The sequence below is a fragment of the Cottoperca gobio genome, chromosome 22, assembly GCF_900634415.1.
Source record: "Cottoperca gobio chromosome 22, fCotGob3.1, whole genome shotgun sequence".
NCBI classification, from domain to species: Eukaryota; Metazoa; Chordata; class Actinopteri; order Perciformes; family Bovichtidae; genus Cottoperca; species Cottoperca gobio.
The window spans coordinates 9,911,990-9,924,876 of NC_041376.1; the positions used below are offsets into that span (position 1 = coordinate 9,911,990).

The 12,887-nt window shown below is 41.6% G+C and overlaps 2 protein-coding genes across 7 annotated transcripts in view; one reads left to right on the forward strand and one right to left on the reverse strand.

Moving 5' to 3' along the window:
• Positions 1-6,228, forward strand: part of evla (Enah/Vasp-like a) — a 33,859-nt gene extending 27,631 nt beyond the window's left edge. For 4 of the 6 annotated variants that reach the window (XM_029461096.1, XM_029461095.1, XM_029461093.1 and 1 more), the window contains 9 exons: positions 539-1,468; positions 3,215-3,468; positions 3,757-3,872; positions 4,115-4,142; positions 4,238-4,271; positions 4,416-4,476; positions 4,729-4,786; positions 4,895-4,952; positions 5,086-6,228. In XM_029461096.1, the coding sequence (XP_029316956.1) occupies positions 539-1,468; positions 3,215-3,468; positions 3,757-3,872; positions 4,115-4,142; positions 4,238-4,271; positions 4,416-4,476; positions 4,729-4,786; positions 4,895-4,952; positions 5,086-5,123 (1,577 nt within the window). In that variant the 3' untranslated portion in view covers positions 5,124-6,228. The remainder of the gene's footprint in view (positions 1-538; positions 1,469-3,214; positions 3,469-3,756; positions 3,873-4,114; positions 4,143-4,237; positions 4,272-4,415; positions 4,477-4,728; positions 4,787-4,894; positions 4,953-5,085) is intronic. The other 2 variants (XM_029461094.1, XM_029461098.1) reach the window with 2 other exon arrangements.
• Positions 6,229-6,644: 416 nt separating this feature from the next.
• On the reverse strand, positions 6,645-11,977 carry degs2 (delta(4)-desaturase, sphingolipid 2). The gene is made up of 3 exons (XM_029460835.1): positions 11,798-11,977; positions 8,513-9,255; positions 6,645-7,854 (listed from the first exon to the last, which is right to left on the reverse strand). The coding sequence occupies exons 1-3, from the start codon at positions 11,877-11,879 to the stop codon at positions 7,711-7,713; spliced, it is 969 nt and encodes a 322-aa protein (XP_029316695.1). The 5' UTR covers positions 11,880-11,977; the 3' UTR covers positions 6,645-7,710.
• Positions 11,978-12,887: the final 910 nt, after the last annotated feature.

Genomic DNA, 12,887 nt, shown 5'->3' on the forward strand with positions numbered 1-12,887 from the left:
AACAGGCTTTCCCAGTGTGGTTTGTGTTGGTGTTTCCCACTTTAGTTTTAACCACTAATCCCCAGTCTGTATGCCCTTATGCTTTTTTATACCCATGCACACATATAAATGTTCAAGTCTGCCCCTAAATACACATTCAGACTTAAACATCCTCCTCTGTCCCTGCTGTCAGCGGCAATATCAGTTACCCCCTGTCCCTGCAACATGCTCTACTGCCATCTCTTTCTTCCAGCTACTGTTGGGGGGGAAATGCCATATGCTTTCTGACCATGGCTCAGTCATGTTGCATTCTGCTGCTTGTTGTTTTTATGATATTTTTGATTCTTTCTTATTTGCTATTGGCTTCTGTCTTTTGGATTACTCCTGATTTCCTCATCTTTACTTGCTTGGTTGCTCAGTTGGTTGCTTTTCATTCTTCTCACGTTTTTCTCTTTTCTGTTTTCCTTTGTTTGTTGCCCTCCTTCGTCCTCTTCTTCGTCTGCATCTCCTCTTCCTGTCTCTCCTCTGTCTCTGTCTTTTCTCTCTCTGCCCGTCACAGTCGTTTCCACTCTCCAATATAAAGTGTCCACCCCTCCCACCCACCCAGACACCCCTCCCGAGTACAGACAGTACAGAGCTAGCACACTGCCACCCTCCTACGTCCGCGTGGCCTCCTCTCCTCCCTCCTCCGCCTCCTCTCCCTCTCAGGAGAAAGAGGTGGGGGCTGCTAGGGACAGAGCACAGCTCTCCTCCCAGCTCTCCACCTCGCTCGCCTCAGCCTTTTCCCCAGTCCAGTCAGGAGTGGCCACCATGGGCCGACAGGTCCGTCAGATTCCCCTGTCTCCTCCCTCAGCAGCCCGCCACCTACACCATCAACAATTGCAGCAGCAACAAGATATCATGCTCCCCCCTAAACACGGCACCTGGTCCGCCTCCCATTTGCAGCAAATGTACGCCCAATTGCCCCCTTCCGCCTCCCCTCCAGTTATGATGGCCATGCCTGTCAAGCAAGGTTTACCCCAGCAGCCCACCCTCCCATTGGCTCACCCCCTTCCGCCCCTGAGCACGAGAATGAAGCCCCCACCTCTTGACCCAAACGTTGTGACAGGCCATCACCAGTACCCCCAGCAGCACCCGTCCCACCCTCACTCCAACGGCCAGCCAGACAGCCACTACTCTCCTCATTCTCAGCATCTGCCACTCACCCCGCAGTACTGCGAGGCCGTCCCCCTGCCTCCTCTGATAGGTCAGACAGCCCCAGGCCCCGCCCCCTGCCACCAGCCCCAGTACCCATCCACCTTCCACCCTCAGCAGCAACTGCATCCACAACAACAGCAGCAGCAGGTGTACCACCAGCAGGCTCAGCCCCCTACCACCACTTCCTACTCCTCCTCCTCGCCCCCCTCTTACACTGCCTTTCACTCTGATGGGGGCTCGCCCAAGAAGACCCCCTCCCCCGTCCCCCAGCCGGCCCCCATGGTCAGCAGCAGTAAGTATGAGGAGGAGAGAGGAGGAGGTAGTCTCTCAGCAGTGAGATTGTGTGTGTGTGTGTGTGTGTGTGTGTGTGTGTGTGTGTGTGCGCGTGTGTGTGTGTGTGTGTGTGTGTGTGTGTGTGTGTCTCTAGTGAATGCACCTCACCCATAATGCTACACAAGAGCATGAAAAACACACATGTGTTATGTGCACACAATACATCAGCACTTAAAGCCCGTACACACCCATAGTGCATCTCCACTTTTCACTTATGCTGGGTGATTAGAACTGCTCTCAGGGTCCCGTTCTTCATACGTGGATTAAAATTAATTTATGTCTGGAACTGTTGTCAGAGCAACAAGCCCAAAGCTTGATCGTGACCCAGACTGTTTACTGTGACCCACATACATGTATAATTTTCAAATGGATCGCTTTTCTTGATTCATAATGAAAGAGAATATAACAATGATTTTATTTATTATGATCTGTAATTATCCAAATGTAATTTTCAAATTGAAAACGTGTCTGTATAATAAAACAACATTTTAATAAAACTAATTTCAAAATATATTTTAAGACAATTTCAATTAATTTATACAAAAAAAGGAACCAAACCAAATTCAGTTTGAGAAACTGTGAGCGGAAAGGCATAAATAAATCATTAATAACTGCAGGGGGAAAAGTGTTGTTGTAATTAAAGCTGCTTTTAAGAGATATTTTCATTTTCATAGCAGGCTTATGATTATCACTTAAAAGTGTCTTGCTCGTCCATGGAGAGAACCTCACACATCGTGTACCAACATCACTTTTAGACTGTTTAACAGGGATGAAAGTGTGGAAACATTGTGGAGCACAATGTAGAGCTAAATGACACCAATAACAATGCAGGAACATGCATACAATGAGATTATGAATGGATATATTGCCTATCTATTGTAACCACAATCACATGTTCAGAATGCTGCTCACGTTTTCTACTTTCCACTTTATTTCAAAATAAGGACGCTCTGTTACCCAAGATAACCTCATTCAGGATTTAAAAATCCATCTTCAAACTGCTTTCAAAGAACCAAATCATCTGGATGAGAATAAACAGGATGAGTTTAGCCTGATATCGGCTTGTTAGCCTGGATTAGTTAAACTGCATTTGAAGAACAGGGCCCTGGACTGTGAAGGCAGTTTAAACTATTATTGTATTAATACAATAATAGTTTTATCTGTCTTTTGCACCTTATTTTTTAATTAAAGTCACATTATTGTCACATAGTTATGCAGTTGCAGGCAGTGAATGTTCTGAAATGTTCTCGATGTGCATTCGACAGGATAGTATGCTTAATGAGTTTGTTGCTTTAAGCTGTCTCAGATATTTGAGATTCCAATATGCTGAAGTTTTCAAAACCGTCCCCATTTGCAACTCTATTACCCTGCGACAATAATGTAACTTTCATATGAACTTTCAAATTAAATTAAATCAATGGCGGCTTTAAAAGTAGAAAAATAGAAAAAGTTTATTTAAATGTATGTAATCAGCAAAATTAACAAATAACCGATATCACTCTCCCCATGAATGAAGCTAGTGTGTAAATCCTTCCCAGTTACTGCCCAGTGGCCAGCAGTCTTGTAGTAGCAGTTGTTAGGTGTTCGTGATACAGTGCGAGTGTGTAGCATATCATTCATGGTCTTCATACAACCTTCCAAGGGGCAGGAAAAGGTCAATCAACCCCTACAGCCATTAACCAATATGGAATTGTGCCCCTCCCAGGCCCTCCTGTCTCTGCAGGTCACCCTGCTATGCTTTCTGTGGCGCCTCCTCCAGCTGCTATTCCAGCACCCATGGCTGGTCCTCCAGCCCCACCACCTCCACCGGGTCCACCGCCCCCAATGGCGGTACCCCCACCCATGCCACCTCCACTGCCCATTGGTGGAGGGCCTCCTGGGGGCCCACCAGGGGCCCAGCTACAACCCTCAGGACTCGCTGCAGCACTTGCTGGAGCCAAACTACGTAAAGTACATAGGGTGAGCCTCCATGGTTAAAGGGATAGTTCAGATTTTTTGAAGTGGGGTTGTATGAGGAACTAATCCATAGTCAGAAAGGGCTGTCTGACAGCAAGGAAAAGCTGTGAAAATCTTTTGAATAAAGCGTATACTTAAATGACAATAATGTTTTTAGATGAGGCTTTTAAACACATGTTGCTGCTGCCCCCCCGTCCACAGCCATGCATTGCATAAGGAGACAAAGAGCGCTCTCAGTCCAGAAACCCCCACAGCAAAAAACTGCAACCCATTTTATAATGTGTTCCTCAGGATGAGAGCAGTCCGCCTGGGTCTAGTGGCAAAAGTGACTCCAACCGGTCTAGTGGCGGCAGCGGAGGAGGGGGAGAGGGACTGATGCAAGAGATGAATGCCTTACTAGCTCGCAGGTAAAACTGCTTTATAAAACAAACACACCCGTCACCTTTCACTCGAAGAAGCATGAGAAAATACCTGTTCTCCCTTCTTGGCATCCTGGTTCCACTTTACTTGCAGTAAATGTTTATCTCAAAAAGGAAATGCGTTCTTGTGCTAGTATTTTATCCATGTCTCAATCTTTCTGTCCCAGTGACAAGATTATGTGTTTGTGTATCTCACTGTTTGCTCATGTACTCATTTCCCCCTCTCACAGACGGAAAGCTTCAGAGAAACCTGATGAAGTAAGATGCCATTTTAAATGTAACCTCTTTGGCAAACAAACAGTAAAGCTGATTTACTATTGTGTATTGATAATTAATTTATCTTTCTCCTGCAGGACGAGTCTAATAGAGGTCAGCAGAACTCAACAGGTACCAAACAAACCATCTCACCCTATTATGGGATGAAACCGAATGTGCATTAGTTAGTAGGTTTTAAAGTAGTCTGCTCTGTGCTATAGCCTACTGTTTCAGAGTTGTTTGAAATTATGGTATTTATTATTTCCACTTTGCCAGATGCTCTGAAGAAGCCATGGGAACGATCCAACTCTGCAGAAAAGTCCTCACTGGTGTCCAGGTCTGTAGATAAGAGGAGCAGGAGGAGTAAAGGGAGTAGGGTCTGAATATGAAACAGAACTTGCATTAACCTCTGGGATTTCAGCATCAGTCTCTTCAGGCACTACAGGCACTGGTGCAAGTAACATGAATTAAATATTAATTTAGGAGGAAATGGCTAAACTGTGGTTCCATTTCACAAAACAAACTTTTGATTGCACGTTAAACACGCAGTGTGTCTTGCTCATCCGCCGTTTATCCTTCTTTGTTGCAGAGTGAGACCCATCGGCAGCACTAGTGAATCAGACACAGAATTTGACAGGATGAAACAGGTCGGTATCATCCACATCAATGAAGAATGTCATGGGTTTTGTACTTTGCAGATTACTGATGTCACACACCCTATGTTGTTGAACTCACAAGCAGGTCTTGTTTTGCAGGAAATTTTGGATGAAGTTGTACGCGAGTTGCATAAAGTTAAAGATGAAATCATTAATGGTGAGCAATGCAGTGCTTGTAAAGTTCATTGCAGCACAAAGCATGTTTAATCTTTAATCTTTTCCACTCACTAGTTTTTACAACGCACTGGCACGATTACTTTCGCTCTCTGAAATGCGTCCTTTTCTTGCAGCCATCAGACAAGAAATTGGCAGAATCGGTACATCCTAATCTCACGTGAGCAACGGTAGGAGGAGAGCTGGAGGAGAATGGACATGCAGATGCACAGACACGAGGACCCGGGGAATGTTCTCTCAATGTTTCTGTGACCTCGCGACTCCACAATGCAAGTTGCAGAGATGTTGTGCCAACATTTGAGTCTGCTGGACAGCGAAAAAAGGGAAGAAAGGAACAGAGAGAAGGGGTTAATGAGACAGAGGGGCAGAAGAAACAGAAGGATGGATAAAGAAAGTTTAAAGGACTGATGAACTCAAACAGAGGATGAAAAATAAATTAAAAGATGGGACGGACGGACATTCGTGCTGAGTTCGGTGTTGTGGTCCTCTCTGTGCACCTAAAGACTCAGTCAGCCCAGTGTTGCAACTCTTTGTTCTCTGTTCAGTCTTAAGAAGAAAATATTTTTGTTTTCTAAGTTTTTACTGTTTTATTATTTAAAAACTGTGGTGATAATGATGATGCTGTTGATGACAATGAGTATTTTATTGATATTATAGAAGGAGAAAGGAATCTTGCACACCATTTATGTCAGCCTTTTATATTTTATATTATGATTTTGTGTTTAGTTTATCCCTAACTATTTCATAATAACAAGCACAATATGGGCATAATGGTGCTACAGACTCACCTGCCCTCGACTGGCATATTAAAAAGAAGAAAAAAAACATTTTGTTTTTATGACCTTGTTCATACTGGTGTTGTGTTTAACCAAGTCTCTCCAGAAATGTTAAATAACATTGAATAACAAACCACAATTAGCCACTTTATTGACCTCTCTCCTCGACGTCCGAGGCTTAAAATATTACAAATTAATAATAGATTCTTTGGAAATTGATAAAATAACACACAATAGGAAGTCTGCTCTCCAACTCCAGTGTGACCAAGGTACAAGTTTCTTGAAACTTGAGGATCTTTCACAGAACAGGCCGACAACTGTAAATGTGCCACCTGGTTTTACCTAGATATTTAAAACAATGTAGTAATACCTATTAGCCATCCTATGCTTTGTGAACCTCCCAAGTATGCATGAAACCCCCCCCCATCTCTATGAATCACTTTTTTTATTTGGTTTGGAGAAGAATAAAAAAAACAAACGGTGGTACATTTATTATAGTGCTTTGTTTCCATGAAGATTCCCCTTTCTATATACGAGATGTTGAACTTGATAATGGTAGCAATGTGGTTGCTTTGGCAATATGCAAATCTTACCTATATAAGAATGTGCAGAAAGTGAATGGTAGGCCTATGTGATGGTAGCTAAATGTGTCTTTGAAGGAAGGATTTGGTTGATTATCGGTTGTTGCATTCTATCCACTCTGTCCGCTCTCAACTACGTTCTGATTTAAAAGCTGGAAGTAAATTCATTCAAACAAAAACAATAGATGTGTCAACTTCTACATAGTGTGTGTGTGTGTGTGTGTGTGTTTACATGGTTTTAACCTCTAGGGAATATTTTAATTAAAAGAAAAAGTCCCATCTGGTTTCCACAAAACAGACAAGAAATGAAAGATCAGCCACAAAGTCATATAAAAGATCATTTAAAGTTTTAATATATTGTACAGTCATAAATAGAATCAAAGATAAAGCTTTTCAGTCACAACGCATAGATTAAATTGTGCATGCAAGAGAGTAGACAAAATAACAGAAACACCATATCCCTGCAGTAAATACTAATTTGGTAAAACTTGTAATGTTTTCGGAATTCAGAAGTGTTGATTGGCTGTAGTTTGTGGAGGACGGGCGGTCACCAGAAGACTCACTAACACTGACTGAAAGAGACTTGCTGAGCAACATGAAATGACCAGAGATAATTCAGCACTCCTGACAGTTTAAAAAAAAAAAACCAAACATCAGACTCAGTTTCCTAAATAACTACTTTTTGCATTATAAAAAAGGTGTTTCTGTTGTTGTGTCCTCTCCTTGTAGATGTAATCAAACGGTTTACAGGCGTCACTGAAGAAAAAGCGCTTCTTACCAAAAGGTAAGTTTCAATGCTTATTTTCCATCTCAGCACTGTTCTGCGTGAAGGATTGGAAATTATATATTATGTAATCTGAGAGGCTTCGAGGGCCTCGGTTATTCTCACATTTAGACATTCAGAAGGCGTACAGTAATGCTTATAGGGAGGAAAGTGAAACCACAGTTAGTGCCATCTCTGTTAAACATGAGAATGTATGTGACCTTTATCTTAAAGAAATTAGGATTTTATTATCTTATTTTGCAACTTCTCAGGGCCTTCTAAATACAAGGAAATGCCATCACTGCATCACAACAACGGGCTGTTTAAGCAGGAACAGAAGCATTATAAAATAATAAATAGTGTGTAAGGAAACCATCTAGCTGGGTCCGATTTCTCCATGACGTACGAATGTATGCAACTGAAATATGCACATTCATTTTCCATATAGTAACAAGTACAGGACTGGTTTAAGATGTTACAAAGTTTACGTACAGCGACAACCACACACACTACATGGGGGGGGGGGGACATTTAAACTACAGAATATAATGAGATCGCTCCATAGATTTTTAACAACTGAAATTCACATTCCTGTTCAAAGGGAAACCTCATGTCCCTGATCTATCCCTGCTTTTTTAGCTTGTACTCCCGTTTGATTCTGGCGTAGGGGCCGATGCTGTCGTCGAACACAAAGTCCCATAATACCCGGATCCAGGACGTATGTTGAGGCAGGAAGTCGTAATACTCTGCTGCGATTTGCTTGACCTGCCAATAAAACATAAAAAAATAAGAGAGAGAATGAGACCTTGTAAAAAAATTCAAATCTATATAGACATTTAAATTAAAGTGTCAGAAGCACCTCTGGTATCGAATTCAACTTGGCACCTTATATCACTTACGACAATAAAATACAGGCCGACAGAAGCAGAGATTTTACTGCTTTGTTTAACAAGAACACACATTGCAGAGTTTTTCTGAAAAAACGCCTTACACGTTCTGTCAAAAATCAATTAACAGATCTTGAAAACGTATCACTGGACAATACTTTGAGTACATTCATGAAATTGCCTACATACATTGAACTGAAAATAGGTACGTTCATGAATTGTCTCATATGCTCTATAATCATTTCAATATCTACGGACAAAGCAAAACGGTTTGAATATCAACTAATTGATGTTGAATTTGTAAGGGGACTATTTAAATAAAAGTGTTACCAAAAACGTATCATTCTATCTTTTAAATTGTCTAGCTGTGTTAAAAGGCAGGTATCTCACTTTCGATCTCCTCAAGCTCTGGTGGTGCTAGAAAGGTGGCAGTTATTCATTTACAAAGCCCAGCCCTGTCTGATGCCTTTTAGTTTAGATTATCAAAGACAGGAGAGGTCCGTCTTATCTGCCCACACCTTATGAAAAAATCTTACCTGAGGTAGTTTACTGCCAGGTATACTCGGGAAGTCATGGTGCTCCATATGATAACCAACATTGAAGGTGATCCAGTTCAATGGTCCATAGTAGGAATATGTCTCATGTCCCTTCAGGAACATGTAATGCTCAGCTATGAAATGTCCAGAGATAGGATGCAGTCCCAAACACAGGACAGAACCTGCAATGAGGTAAACAATGGGCTTCAGCCCCCATAGATTGTAGATAATTAAATCAACTGCGAGCTGAACAGCTGCGTTAAGGATCTCCAGTTGACCCACTGGCTTAGGGTTCACTATCAATGGACGAAAGGCGTAGAAGAAGGGCTGGAGGAAGAGCCAGAGGACTTTCCTGGCCGGGGTGCAGAAGAACCATCCCTCAATGTCTGTAGGGATGTCAACATCCAGCTTGTCGCCACCAAGATACCGATGGTGGTCGATGTGGTACTTCTTAAAGGAGGCAGAGTAAGGCAACCCGATGGGCAGGTTGGCCCACATGGCAAACCAGCGGTTCCACTTTGCCAGCTTGTTGCCAAAGGCCACGTTGTGAGAGATGTCGTGGATAGCCAGAGTCAGGGAGTGGTTAATGCAGCCTCCGAAGGCGTAAGCCCAGAAAAAGATCCACTTCCAGGAGAGGTCGTGGACCAGGTAGCAGGCCAGGAGCTGGGTAAGGACCATGGCTGATACCACCCACTTCAGCCGCGGGTCCGGACCCATCAGAGACTTGATCTCTGGATATTTGGCTATGGAGACAAGGACAGAGGTGAGGTAATTGGAGAATAGAAAGGAAGTAGCCAGAGCAGAAGATAATTAAAGGATTAGGAGAAACGGCAGGTAGGGAGTTGCAAAGCAGAAGATGGTAAAGGAAAAAAGTGAAACAAAAGAAATAGGGAATGTATGAGAGTAGTGAAAGGGAAAAGAAAAGTAACAGATTAATAAATAGATGCAAAGAAGGCAGGGAAAAACTGAGTATCCCAAAGAACACAATCGAGCATGTTGTGTGGAACAGCCCTGGATTCTCCTGGGAAGGGCCGGCCTACAAATGTCACTTTTAATTAGTAGAGGTGTTGTTTTGCTAAGGGACGTAAAACTGAGGGCGGTACAAGGGAGTGGTTCAAAGATATTAACGATTATTAAAAAAACCTAGGTTTAGTTCATATAACATTTACAGTATAATAGATGACTCGTTAGGACAGACAGGTTCTGGTTTGTTACACTGGCCGCACCTTGGCACCAAAATGCATCCAAAGTTCAGGATCACAAGAGTAAAAGAGATGTGTGAGATGAAAGACCATTCACCATCATCCGATTTCTCTTGCAAATCAGACCTCCTTCTTTGCATTTACCTCACTTGTGTAATGTCCCAATGCAAAATAGGGCTCGTCCAGGTAACTGAAAGGATTTATGTGTATTTTCTACTGCATGCACGTCTCCTGTTTACTGACCAAACCCTCCATTCTGGTTTAATGTACTGCCCCCTTACGGCTACTCATTTTGAAACAATAATTTATCATGATAATATCAAGATGCTCCTACATATTCCTTTTTAGTATGATTTGAACTGCCCTCCAGTGTGTAATTTGCTAATGCTATTTATAGCCATGTGTATGGGCTATACATCTTCAGGTGTAAATTGTAGCCCATCCAACGGGCATAAATTTAAATCAATAACTAGTCGTCAAAGACACCGTTTGAAGCCGCCGAGCAAAACATGTTGAACAGCAATCACTGGATTTCAACTTCACCAGAGACAGAAGTCATTTCGTTTATGGGCACATTACTTAACCTCAAGCCTCAAGTTTCAACTAAAATGTATTTCAGCTACAAGTTAAAGTGACATAAATCATGCATTATTTGAAGCTACATTTTCTAGAGCTGCTCAAAACGTTTGACCTTCAGGCAGTGTCACAGTCATTCATCATCTGTGTGACCTCTAATGTAACGCTAGGCGTTGATAGCATAAAGTTTATGACGAGTAAGTTGCAACAGGCTGCAGACCTGCCCAACAACTAGTCATTCAATACAACATAAAAACATGTATCCATCAAACATCACACATGATAATGTAAAAGGAAGAGAGGCTCGACGACCCCTGACACTCACATCCCTCTCCCATCAGGGCAGGGCAGAGGATAATTAAAAGAAAAAACACTTTAATAATTCAAGGCTGAGTCAGTGGTGTCACACAACCCATCACCTTCTAGATGCGCTTCTTTCACACCTGAGCAACCAAGCGACTGCTGGACAATGCCTGGGTCAAATGTACATCAACAGGTTTAGATCTTGTTCATCTAAACTGTTTCGAATCGAATTACATAATAGATCAACGACTGACTGCTTAAAAGATTTGTTATCCTTGAAAAAGTGAGACAATAATCAGGTTCAGACATACAGTATAATACACAGTTTAGATACATATTCTCTTGCATTAATGGAAACACATGTGGCTTAATAAAGGTTTGTTGAATAAAGGTTACTCTTTCAGGGATCCTTCCCGGCTCACAGACCCTTTCTTCTCATTTCATGCACATCATTGTTTCTGTGTTTGTCATGAGTAGGAAATGTGTCTTGTTACCTAGCAAGCAGGGAGGCATTGTCAAGTGCACCTGCTAACAATATGCTGTTATTGTCGGCCAAGTCAGAGAAAAAGATGACTTTAAAAAAGGGCAGGTTATAGCCTTTGTTTAGATTCTTCTTGTAGCTTATCAGAGTATCTACACTTTGACATTTTGCATTTTGCCCTCTCTCCCATAGGTGACATAAGTGTCTTTGCCACACTCCCTCTTTATCAGGAAAAGTTACTTTTGCTTCAGAAAATGTCATGAAAGTACTCTGTAAGTTTGAGTCAACTGTGAGAGAAAGAAATGAGAGTAACTCAGAGTAAATGTAATGCGCTTTAAAATATTAGTCCAACAAAAAAAAAAAGGGAAATAACTTTTATTAACTTTTATTTAATATATATAAATGTAAAGGTCTGCAGTTTAAAAAGGAGTTAAGGATAATAATATCCCTACTTGTGTTTAAAAAAAAACAAGAGTTGTAAAACTTCCATCAACATGTTAGGGAATCAAAATGGTTTATCTTGTCAGTTTCCACTGCATCCATTGTGGACATTAGCTCGTTAAACAGCAGCAAGTAAACAGGTTTAACCGGCTACGATCTTAGTAAAAAAAAAAAACTCAGGGAAGAAACTCATGCTTCATACGATTAAAAACTTTAACTTGGAATCTAGCTCATCGGGTTTCTCAGTGTTGACAAAGCTTTATATATTATAACATTTCTTACCCAAGATTTCTGTTCTTCTTGAAGTGTGCGGCTGTTCATTGTAGACCCATTCAAAGTCACCTCTTCCACCTGTCTTCCCCATGACTATCCTTTTTCTGTCTGAGGCAACCGGCTCTGTGGCCTTATGTGTGTGTGTGTCACCAAACCTTCAGGGTATCGGACACACCCACTGACACAGGTTGCAGGCTGCAGGTGTCGCTCTGTATCGGCCAATCGGCTCGCTACTCCCTCTCTGCGAGAGGGACCCAGATTCCCCTCAAATAAAACCCGCCTGTTTGCTATCCTGGCTCCAAAGTGGTGGAAGGACCTCCCCATTGATATCAAGTCAGCAGAAAGTCTGAAAGTCTGAAACTCACCTGTTTCGACTGCACCTTAGCCAATAAAAAATATGAATAAATAACTAAAAATTATAAATTCTGTATGTTGTACTGATTTTTTTTTTTGCTTATTTGATGCTAATGGTGGAGTTTATATTCTATTGTTTGTGTATGTAGCACTTATACATTGGTTTGGCTTATTTGAAGCTATTGTACTGCACTTAAAATGATTTCACCTATTTAAAGCTAATGTTCTTGCAAGATTGTCTTCGGAGTTGGATACTCCTGATTTTTTGCACTTATTGTAAGTCGCTTTGGACAAACGTGTCAGCTAAATGTTTAATGTGTTTAGTGTGTGATCACAAACCCCACCCCCAAGCTGAGGGAGGGATGTCGTCTGTGCACCAGCTCAAATGTTTGCATCAAAACAACTGCATCTTTACATATGCGTAGCCTACGACTATATATTAAGAGGGGAATGCTTGCTGATATTGTAAAAGGAATATAAAAAAATAAAATACAGTCCAGACAGCTTGCTCTACAAACAAGATCACATGAATCTGGTAAACATCAGTGGAATTATTAGTTGGCTACATGGCAAATATATATCTATATGTCATTTCCAATACAATTTCCACCGTGGTAGTGGACATTGTGCTGTCTTTCTGCACAGTAAGCTTAAGAAATGTATGTAAAGTATTGATTTGCATCCTTAAATTATTAAATTAGTATTGAATAAATTGATATGCATTCAGTATTTGTTGATCCTAGTC

What these genes read in the sequence shown, in the direction of transcription:
- degs2 (XM_029460835.1), bottom strand. Translation starts at nt 11,879, where the DNA reads ATGGGGAAGACAGGTGGAAGAGGTGACTTTGAATGGGTCTACAATGAA. An exon ending in AAGAAGAACAGAAATCTTGG is followed by an intron (nt 9,256 to 11,797) that starts GTAAGAAATGTT and finishes TTGTCTCCATAG; the next exon opens with CCAAATATCCAGAGATCAAG. An exon ending in CTGGCAGTAAACTACCTCAG is followed by an intron (nt 7,855 to 8,512) that starts GTAAGATTTTTT and finishes TTTTATTGGCAG; the next exon opens with GTCAAGCAAATCGCAGCAGA.